General features: G+C 42.0%; 1 protein-coding gene across 4 annotated transcripts; it reads left to right on the top strand.

Moving 5' to 3' along the window:
* Positions 1-2,155: 2,155 nt before the first annotated feature.
* On the top strand, positions 2,156-11,339 carry LOC115020128 (ankyrin repeat domain-containing protein 1-like). Of its 4 annotated transcripts, none has more exons than XM_029450032.1 (10): positions 2,156-2,307; positions 4,073-4,226; positions 5,176-5,400; positions 6,525-6,650; positions 6,998-7,105; positions 8,162-8,260; positions 9,014-9,112; positions 9,310-9,408; positions 9,836-9,934; positions 10,816-11,339. In XM_029450032.1, exons 2-10 carry the CDS (start codon positions 4,200-4,202, stop codon positions 10,906-10,908), a joined length of 975 nt encoding a protein of 324 aa, XP_029305892.1. In that variant the 5' UTR covers positions 2,156-2,307; positions 4,073-4,199; the 3' UTR covers positions 10,909-11,339. The 4 variants fall into 4 exon arrangements, with proteins under 4 accessions (XP_029305892.1, XP_029305893.1, XP_029305894.1 ...); XM_029450033.1 differs by having other exon boundaries at positions 2,159-2,307; positions 5,176-5,355; positions 10,816-10,954; XM_029450034.1 differs by lacking the exons at positions 2,156-2,307; positions 4,073-4,226 and adding an exon at positions 4,233-4,298 and having other exon boundaries at positions 5,176-5,355; positions 10,816-10,954.
* The last annotated feature ends 8 nt before the right edge of the window (positions 11,340-11,347 follow it).

Below are 11,347 nucleotides of genomic sequence, written 5' to 3'. Positions count from 1 at the left end.
CCTGAACCAGCAGCTCCTCCTGTACCAGCAGCTCCTCCTGTACCAGCAGCTCCTCCTGAACCAGCAGCTCCTCCTGAACCAGCAGCTCCTCCTGAACCAGCAGCTCCTCCTGTACCAGCAGCTCCTCCTGTACCAGCAGCTCAGCAGCTCCTCCTGTACCAGCAGCTCCTCCTGAACCAGCAGCTCCTCCTGAACCAGCAGCTCCTCCTGAACCAGCAGCTCCTCCTGTACCAGCAGCTCCTCCTGTACCAGCAGCTCTTCCTGAAGCGCCTGCATGTTGGAGACTGATGCAGTCAGTAATTAGCATTTCATGTGGAATAGTGAAATAGTAGTAGTCCCATCGTACTGTAATAACTGATGTATTCTAACTCTGTAGCTGCGTTATTGTCTCAGTCGCGGTTTATGATCTCGTTCTTCAAAAGCAGAAGTACAGAAATGTAGAATATTTCATCGTTATCGAGACACATGGAGGGAACCAGGCATCGTGCTGTCGGTCAGGATATGTTCTCAAGTGATTAGATATTACAAATGTCATTGTGTCAAATGTGATTTTGAATTATGTTTTTCTTCTGTCAGGTCCTTTAATTCCCACCCTGATAGTTAAATGGCACTCTACTTCCTGCATTGGTTTCTTTTCAAATGCTGCCTCGCACAGCTGCCCCCCCGTCTGCAGAGTCACGTAACTTCTATTTTTCTACCAACATAAGTTTCATGTCACATTTTATCTCATCCCTTCATTCGCCCTCGTGTCTGTCCCGGCAGCAGCGTGACACATTACCTTTTAAATCTCCTCCCTGTCAGAGGTACAGCTCTTTCAGACGGATGGAGGTCGGTCGGGGGGTGGGGGTGGGGGGTTGATTGGGGGGGGGGCTGGGCAGCCTGCGGGCGCTTGTCTGAAAGCAAACAGCGTTGAGAATTATGACCGGACGGTTTGTCTCTCTGAGTGAAGGATTATCTTCATACGATAACACACTCATAAACAGTGCTGAGGTGCAATCGATCTCACAGATGCAGTGCACCGCCCCCCCCCCCCGAATGAGGGTACTGGGTGAGAGCAGGATTTGCGCCCTAATAATAGAATAAACTAGGTTTATATCCAGAGAAGGAATTCTGCACGGACACTATTTATAATTACAGAACTCTATGATGTTCCCTCCTGGTTCAACGCCAAAACAGTCTTTGGCTACCGGCACACTGCTGACTAGGCTGCACACACACACACACACACACACACACACACACACACACACACACACATACACACACACACACACACACACACACACACACACACACACACACACCCACACACACGCACAGATAGTCATCTTCACACTCTCCTTTAGACTGCTTACACATAAGAGAGGACATGAGGTGTGTGTTGAGAGGAGGGAGGCAGCTGAAGAAGGAACTTTATTTTGATGAACTTTCTTTTTAGCCTGTTCCTGATGGAGATGTGATGAAGTTTGTGGAACTGTGATGAAGTCTGATGGAGCTGCGATGGAGCCACACACTCCATCACAGCTCCACAAACTTCATCACATCTCCATCAGACTCCATCACAGTTCCACAAACTTCATCACATCTCCATCGGACTTCATCACAGCTCCATCAGACTCCATCACAGCTCCATCAGACTCCATCGCAGCTCCATCAGACTTCATCATAGTTCCACAAACTTCATCACATCTCCATCAGACTCCATCGCAGCTCCATCAGACTTCATCACAGCTCCATCAGACTCCATCACAGCTCCATCAGACTCCATCACAGCTCCACAAACTTCATCACATCTCCATCAGACTCCATCGCGGCTCCATCAGACTTCATCACAGCTCCATCAGACTCCATCACAGCTCCATCAGACTCCATCACAGCTCCACAAACTTCATCACATCTCCATCAGACTCCATCGCAGCTCCATCAGTTTTCATCACAGCTCCATCAGACTCCATTACATCTCCATCAGACTCCATCACAGCTCCATCAGACTCCATCACAGCTCCATCAGACTCCATCACATATCCAACAGACTTCATCACAGCTCCATCAGACTCCATCACAGCTCCATCAGACTCCATCAGACTCCATCACAGCTCCATCAGACTCCATCAGACTCCATCACAGCTCCATCAGACTCCATTACATCTCCATCAGACTCCATCACAGCTCCATCAGACTTCATCACAGCTCCATCAGAGCTCCATCAGACTCCATCACAGCTCCATCAGACTCCATTACATCTCCATCAGACTCCATCACAGCTCCACCAGACTCCATCAGAGACTACAGTAACTGAATATAAAGGTTGTTGCTTTTCCTGCTTGTGCAAAGGTTCAGGCTCAGTGCTGCTGCTGGCAGAGAACACTTATATATACATATATATATATATATATATATATATATATATATATATATATGTATATATATATATTACACATATAGAGTTGTTGTGATCTGGAATCAAATGAAATTGCATCATTTCAAGGTCAAAGGTCAAACTGTTTACCAGGTTGATGTTTGATGCAACCTTTCATGTTTGTAGTTAGAAAGAAACCCTAAATACTTGTTTTAATGCGTTTATAATCACGATGAAGTCGACATGAGTCAGTGGATACGTGGTCGTGGCTTGTGAGCACAGCGTGTCGTTTCCAAGATGCTGCGCTGAGAATCACAGAGAACATATTAAACATGCAAGTTTGCAGAAACAAGTCTCAACCACATTAGATGCGTCTGCTGCAGAACAGAGCCTGTGAGATCTGTCCGTCCCTTTAACCTTTAATATCTTAACTATAACTTTCTTTCCGTCTCAATTTATAAAATAACACCTGTCACATTATCTGCTGATTCACAAGGTCACCACAATGTTTCTCATCATAATCAACCTTCTTATTGTACGCTTGTCATATTTTTGTCAATATGTTTTTATGTTAACAACTCTCTAGAGTTTAATGAGAACATGAATAATAACATTCTTCAGTTGACTATAAGGCCGGAATGTGTCCTTTGTAAAGAACGTAAAACACGCTTTCTGAGGAAAACATCAGAATTATGATAAAGTTTCAAAGTGTTCCTCGAACATTATCAACATGATTTTAAACTTGACTTCTTGCAGTTATAAAACATGACCTAACACATGACGGGTGAGCTCAGGCAGCTCATGTCGTCACATGTTCATCTCGCTGAGATGTTCAATATGCAATTTGACAACATTTTTCCAGGAGGACAAAAAGCACCTGACATGATGTTACCCGCTGCCGGCTGTCACTCATCCTGCTGACCTTCGACCTTGATCTGTGACAGGATGTTTGGAAGCGTGACTATTTATTTCCCCACCACCATGAACCTGTCTCTCACAGTGATGTCACTGCATGTCTGTGGCCACATGCCCAGCGTGACGAGGTGTTACTGGAAGACTGTCTATGTTTGAGAAGATGAATCACTCTGCAGTTAGTAGGAAAGTCATCTTAACGTGTGTGTCAGGGTTATTTTATACTGTTGTTTATGAAACAGCTGTGCCTCCGTTGAGTTTGATCAGTTAACTGCAGCTTCTCTCTTCTGGTTTGATGTTCTAGCCTTAACTAACAAGGTGTGCAATTTATTTCCAGTCTTCCTGCATTGTGTGGTCATCTCCAGCAGTAAGTATGGCCTTGTCACTGATGTTAAAGTGCACCTTGTCAGAGGAGAAAGGTGCACTGTGCAGGTGTCTTTGTGATTCTTCTCACCTGGAGTGGATGAAATAAACAAACAGTTTCAGTGACACTATTGTCGGGTAAATTTGCCCACCTTCTAAGAGGTTAATTAAAAGTTTACTTTAGTAAAGAGACTTCTTAAAAACGTCTTTTATCCAATTCCAATCCAATCAATCCTCACAAAAGGGAGGCAGAGTGACACCTCGTGCCTCAGCCCCTCTCTGCACGGTGACGCGGAGAAGCCAGCAGCAGCCCAAACTGGGCAGAGCTGGTGATGGGAGGGGCTGCGTATAGAGATGGGGGTGATGCCAAATGAGCACATGAAGACAGTAATGTGATCTGAGTTGAGTGACAGGACCCCTATTTTTCTTTTCCTGCAGAGGTTTGGCAGGGCTATATAAGAGGCTGAGGCTCCGGCTGCAGGCACAAGACACAGTGAGCGACTCTGAGCATCACAGCAGCAGACCAGTGGACTTACCTCCAGATACACTTCACATCCAAGAGAAGATGGGACTGCACAGCGTCGAGGAACTGGTGAGACCTGCTGGTGTGTGTGTGTGTGTGTGTGTGTGTGAGAAGATGGGACTGCACAGCGTCGAGGAACTGGTGAGACCTGCTGGTGTGTGTGTGTGTGTGTGTGTGTGTGTGTGTGTGTGTGTGTGTGTGTGTGTGTGTGTGTGTGTGTGTGTGTGTGTGAATGTAATGCAATTATGAGAGGGAGGCAGGAAACACAAATCTGCAAATTCTTAAAATAAAGAAGAAAAACATTTTCTTCATATGAACATTTGATTTAAAGAAATGTGTTGAATTAAGAACTTTTCATTTATTCTTCACAGACTATGAAGTGATGAATGAATGACGCTCTGCTGGAAACTAATAACACATATATGTTGTTGCAAATATTAAGACGAAACAAGAAGAAGACAACCGAAGTGAAGCTTTCACATGAGAAGGAAAAGCAGCTGATCAGACTGAGAATGATCATCTGTTGTTCTCTGAACCCTTAAATCTCCTCATTACATCGTGTCATTACGCTTTACTTTGCTGCTTAATTACAACTTAAGTTAGATAAAGGTAAGAAAGTCATTCAATTATATATAATCATTGTTGCTACTGAACATTTCACCTTAATGTGTTATACTTAATATCCTCACTGCGGGGTTCTCTTCCCTCTCAGTGATGATGAGAGTTATTTAATGGCAGCTGTAACTCATTAAAGCGTTGAAGTGTGTGTGGGTGTGTGTGTGTGTGTGTGTGTGTGTGTGTTGACTCTGGACCAACACAGAACATAAAAGACGTTCGTGTTGGGAAATGTTAACACTTTCAACCCTTTTCTTCAACGGACTTTCTCCTTTTATTGGCTTTCGCTGGTCAAAATGCATCCGTTTGTTAAAGAGATCCTCGTGGCGGACTCAAGTCGCTTCAGTGTGACACATTTTGAATCTTATTTACTGACAACATGTCCACCTCTTCTCTCCCTCAGGTGTCCGGGAAGAGGTCAGAGGGCAAAGAGGCGGCCGACTTCCAAGGGGGCGTGTACGAGGCGGCGGTGGAGCAGGAGAAGCAGGATGACCGCAGGTCGCACAGGGAGGTGGGCGGAGCTCTGTCGGAGGAGAGCGACAGCGGCAGCGAGCAGGAGGAAGTCAGTGTGGCAGCTCTCAATGTAAGAACACGTGGGAAACAGCAGCAGTGCAATGATGCTTATCAGGTGTGTTTGTAATAATCAGCAGCTGGAGCAGTAGTATTATTAGAAGCATCAAAGTAGCAGTAGATACACTGCATGACAAACGCCACAGCTGAATGTACTTCACCCACACAGTGATGTTCATCAATGACTCCCCCTGAGTGTGTGACGAAGTGAAGAAGTGAAGAATCCACAAACTGAGAAAGGTCTGGATGAATTGAAGTGAATCGTTTGTGAAAACATCCGTTTTACAAACTCACACGACTCGTGCAGAATAATAAAGTCTCAGTCGTCACGACTTCACACACACATGCATTTCAAGTCTTATGCAAAATGCATGTGTTTGTGAAGCCGTGACTGGATAATGAGACTTTACATAATATCATATACGTAATATATTACTTTCACATAGATGTTAAATGCGGCTCCATTCACGTCAATTCATCAAGACTTCTCTCTGTCTCTTGGATTCTTTATTCACGGTGGAGGCAGGAGAGAAAAACGAAGTTTCATTCCAGATTTCAAGGAGAAGAAAGGAGGAAGAGTAGAAGTATAAAAAACGGAAATACTAAAGTAAAGTACAAATACTTTAAAGCACTTGTGTGACATTACATCGCCCACGTGAAGCGAGGCTGTCGTCTCCTGGTCCACGCTGCCACCTGAAGGCGTGTGGGAGAACAACACGCTTCTTTATAGTGATATAAACTCCTCATGATGACAACAGCTGTTTCTGTTTGCAGGTCCAAACATCATGTTCATATCCAAATCCTGACAGATATTCATTATCATTACGTGCAGCTGTATTAATGCATCATAATGGAGCAGTGGAGATAAAAAGAAGAATATTATTTAGGTTGTGGTACTTTGTGTAAATCCAGTTTTTAACTATTAAATTATTGAATTCAAAGGGAAATATTTTTGACTCAACACCATTAATCTCATTTGCATATTATTTAAAGTTTTCTATATATTGAAATACTGTATACAAGTTTAATAATGCTCACTCTGAAATATACAAATATGCTTTACTTTCTACATTTAAGCAACTTTTTACTGCCAGATAGCGTTTAAAGCAGATTGTAGTGTTGTGTAACTTTTATATTTATAAGAATAGAAGCTGATGAATGAAGTTTCTTCCGTCCTGTCAGATGGATAAAAGCGGCAGGCTGAAGTTAGAGACGGTGGACGACCTGTTCAACATCCTGCAGCTGACGAAGAGAAGACGGGAGAGGAAGACTCCTGTCAAGAGAAGACAGCCGGAGCCTGACATCGTGGTAGGATTATATTCATCACTCTGCAAACACACTTTGCTCTTCATAAGATGAACACACACACATGTTATGATATCATTATTTGGGGTGTATTGTACTTTCTTTAAAACACAAATGATACCATTTTATATTGTGCTGTGTAAACCATGAACTCAGGAGCTACATGTAAATGGGGTAACACTATTCTGTAACTTTTATAAAAACACTTGAGTCTTGAAACAAACCTTCCAGTAATGTAATGCTGAGATGTGCAGCAGCCCGTCTGTGTGAATGTCTCTGAGGTTTAACACGCTGATCCTTCACCTTCTGTTTAAATGTAACTTTCTTTTGCCTTTTTTTACACCTTCCAGCCAGAGACTGTGGACGAGCAGCTGTTTCTGACAGCAGCCATGGAGAACAAAGTGCCAGTGGTGGAGAAGTACCTGAGTGATGGAGGAAACCCCAACGCAGCCGACCACGTGAGTGTCACACAGTAATGCTTATTAATAATGCTAAGTAAAATAATATATATATATATAATATTATTATATACTCACTCTGTCAAGCGTCTTTGAGTTTCTAGAACATATATATTAAATATATATATATATATATCATATATATAATATCTAAAATATTATATATATTATACATATATATTATATATATAATACATATATATTATATATATAATATATATAGATATATATATTATCTATAATATAATATCTCTATTATATTATATTATATATATATTCTATCTATATTCCTCTCTCTTTCTCTCTCTCTCTCTCTATCTCTCCTCTCTCTCTATCTCTCTCTCTCTCTCTTCTCTTATTGTCTATTCTCTCTCTCTCTCTCCTCTCCTACCTCTCTCCTCCTCTCTTCTCTCTTCTCTCTTCTCTCTCTTCTCTGTTCTATTCCTCTCTCTCTCTCTCCACTCTCTCTATCTCTCCTCTCTCTTCTCTCTTCTCATTCTTCTCTTCTTGTCTCTTCCTCTCCTTCTCTCTATATATATATTATATACTATATATATATTATATATTATATGTATATATATATATATATAATATATATATATAAAATATTATGATGTATTAGATTTGTACGTAATCTGTATCTGAAAAGTAAATAAAGCTATCAAATACATGTATATATGTATGTATTGGAGTAGAAGTATAAAGTAGCAGGACTTTACTTTACATGTAAATACTGTAAAGTACAATACCTTAAAATTGTATTTAAGTAAAGTACCTGAGTAAATGTATTTACTTTCCATCACTTCTTATCATGTGACATATGATCATGCTTGCAGCTGGGGCTAATTATAATAATATTAATAAAAAATAAAATAAAATAAAAATAATATATATATATATAATTAATTAAAAATAAATACAAATAAAACAATAATAATAATAATAATTGTATTAAAAAAGGATAATTGGGTTCATGAATCTTACTGCATGTTATAATTAATTTGCTTTTAATTCAGTTAAACTCAAGAACCTGTTGTTGTTCTATTACCTGTCCAGTTCCTGAGAACAGCTCTGCACAAAGCTTCCTTCAAAGGACACGTGGAGGTCATGAAGAGACTCCTGGAGGCCGGAGCTGCCATCGAGAGAAAAGACAAGGTGAGAGATTCACTTCCATCTCAAAGCTCTCACATTATGAGGGTGACGCATATCCACCAGTACCTCAAACACTGCCTGGATACCTCACCTCGTTAACCAGATGTAGGAGCAGCGGTCAGTCAGTCAGTCAATCAGTCAGTCAGTCAGTCAGTCAGATGCGCTTCACTATCGACGCCGAACACTTTTCTAGCTACATGTAGAGGCGGGTGAGACGCATCGGTGCAGGTCGAGTGATGCTGAAGCCTGCGTGTGAGAGGCACAATGTCAAACCTGACGCCTGGAGCTTCTGTCCTTAATAAGTCCAAGTAAATGTTGATTTTATTTGTGTGCACTATGTATGAAATTCTAACAACAGTGCAAAAACAACATTTGTTACTAAGCAGGCTTCACATATTTCACAGGGACTTCTGTTCAAAAAGCTGTTTATTATAATATAATTAACTAATTATATTATTACAAACAACCGTACACTGATAATCCACACTAGACGTGACAACGCTACACCTGCCTCATCATGGTGCTAGAAATGTCTATTGTCTTAGTGTGCAGAACATGTAGTGTAGGTGTAAACGCATACATGTTACAACTTAATAGAACACACACCGCCGACTCCACATGTGCATGACACCAGTGTAACCAAGTCTATGGAAAGTGTTGTGTGATGTCAGAGGTCTTATCAGGAGCTCGTGAGACGTTTGAGGCACTTGTGCACACACAGTCTAACAGGTGTGTGTGTGTGTGTGTGTGTTTCAGCTGGAGGCCACAGCAGTGCACTGGGCCTGCAGAGGAGGCAGCCTGCCGGCGCTGCAGCTCCTCCTCGAGCAGGGAGCCAAGGTCACCTACAGAGACAAGGTGAGTTCACAAACGCTGGGCAACATGTGCAGGAAGTCCTTCACCCTATGTGTGTAGTATTAAAACACACTCCCCTGTCTCTGATGATTTATGAATACATCTCCAGTCCTAAACACACAATATACATATTGGGCCATATTTCACATATTTCTTGCATTAATGGAGAACATTGAAATCCTCTCCTCTCCTCTCCTCAGTTGAACAGCACTCCCCTCCACGTGGCTGTGCGGACAGGACACTCTGAGTGTGCTGAGCATCTCATTCACTGTGGCGCAGACGTCAATGCCAAAGACAGAGTGAGGACGTAACACAACGCAGACATCTTCTCACAGCTGCTTCAAGCGCCTGCAGCAGGATATAAAGCTTCAACCACTCAAACTAAGGAGCTGATTTGACAGAAGCTAAATGTAGTAGTGCAACACACTTGTTGTATTCACTCCTGCTGAAACAACAGTAAACACACACAACTTTAGCTCAGCACAAAATGCTTTGTTGTGAGATAATCCTCAAGATATACAGCAGGAGTGTTTTAGAGTAAAGGAAACATCAAATAGGGAATTCTTTCTGAATTCACAGCACAGATAATGAAAACATTTCCCTGACACATGTCCCACTCTGTTTATTACACAATGAAGGAAACAGAAGTTGATCATCTCATTATAAACGACAGTTTTAAGATTGAGAAACGATTACGAGGCTAAATATGTGTTTTGCTCCCTGAAGGACGGAGACACGCCCATGCACGATGCCGTGAGAATTAACAGATTCAAGATGATCAAGCTGCTGATGATGTACGGGGCCGGTCTCAACACAAAGAACTGTGTAAGTGCACAGAAACCCTCCACAGCTTCACTAACCCTCTGAAAATGTAAATAAAGTTTTTGGCCCCAACATTTTCTAACCATATGGACATTCAGCGTGTGCAACAGAACTCCAGGTGCAAACTAAAACTATTATTTGAATTGTAATGGACAGTTTTCCATTAAACTTGCTATCGATACTCAATGGTCCCCGGAGGTCAAAGGTCAAATTTCAAAGCACACAATACAAAGTGCAATCGTTATGAAATGTGGTGCGGTAGAAATATAAAGCAGCATCACATGGAAATACTCAAGTAAAGTACAAGTAGCTCCAAAACTGCACTTGATGAAAGTTACTTTACACAACTGGTGGATTGATTTGTGTAAACTCCCCACAGGCTGTATACAACGTGCACAGAGTGTGACGGCACCCACCTGTCACTCAAAGCGGCCACGCCCTTATTATGCATTATGCATGAAGATTCAGACATATTCAGTCGTCATGAACCAGTGAATTATCGATAGCTATAACACTTTTTTACCAGGCGGTAAACACGTTTACTTCTGCTGTAAACTTTAACACGGCGGTCTGTGGGGGTTCATTCACTTTTGGAGCCTCGAGTGGTCATTCGAGGAACTGCAGTGTTTGGCCCTTCTGAGTTGACTTTGAAGTTAGTTAATTCCTCTGCATTTCAAAGTGTACAACAAGTAGCCATATGTTACACGATGTTACTGATCATGTTAAGCACCGTCGTCTGTAATCAGAAACACACGCTACAGGTGCAACGATTAGCAAGAATCACAATGACATCACTGAAGACCTGCTTTGCTTATCAACAGGTGACTCTGATGTGTAGATCCTTCAGTTTTACACTTTTGATTTGCGTGTTTATTTCTCTGCAGGATGGAAAAACTCCTCTGGAGACGCTGAACTCGTGGCAGAACGGCGCCAAGAGCCTCCTGTGCAGCTTCAGCCAGGAGAAGCCCCAACAGTAACACATTCCAAATATTCAACATGAGACTCAGTCAGAGGATCTCACGGCTCATCTGGACTAAGTGTTAGAAAAGAGATTTTTCAAACACTTTCATCTCATTTCCATGCAGTTCATGAAGCAAACATGTCTTTTATTTTTTTATATTTGTTATTCCAGCTGTGCCGAGTGTTCACGCCACATTCAAACTGTCTCACCTGTTGACTGACAGACATCAACACCTTCAGGAAATGACAGTTGGCTTTTATTAATTAAATCTGAAGTTTGCTCAGACAGGCCGTCTGCGTGTTGGAACAATGGAGCAGGAGTGATTACCTTGTTTTAGTTTTTGAACTGGCAACCTTCCAGGCTCATACCTGAAGGTTACTGGCGGGGACACGTTCTCTCAGCGCAGCAGGAACCTTTAAACAACAATGTGCGTTGTTAATGTGATTGTTAGCACT

Source organism: Cottoperca gobio, chromosome 15 (genome assembly GCF_900634415.1).
Source record: "Cottoperca gobio chromosome 15, fCotGob3.1, whole genome shotgun sequence".
In the NCBI taxonomy this organism is placed as follows: Eukaryota; Metazoa; Chordata; class Actinopteri; order Perciformes; family Bovichtidae; genus Cottoperca; species Cottoperca gobio.
Note: the sequence above shows the minus strand (reverse complement) of the source record. Positions and strands in the feature narration are given on the sequence as shown.

Excerpts from the sequence above, each read along its gene's own strand:
- LOC115020128 (XM_029450032.1), top strand. The coding sequence starts at position 4,200 with ATGGGACTGCACAGCGTCGAGGAACTG. Across the intron at positions 6,651-6,997 it reads AGCCGGAGCCTGACATCGTG|CCAGAGACTGTGGACGAGCA; the intron begins GTAGGATTATAT and ends TACACCTTCCAG. Across the intron at positions 9,113-9,309 it reads AGGTCACCTACAGAGACAAG|TTGAACAGCACTCCCCTCCA; the intron begins GTGAGTTCACAA and ends TCCTCTCCTCAG.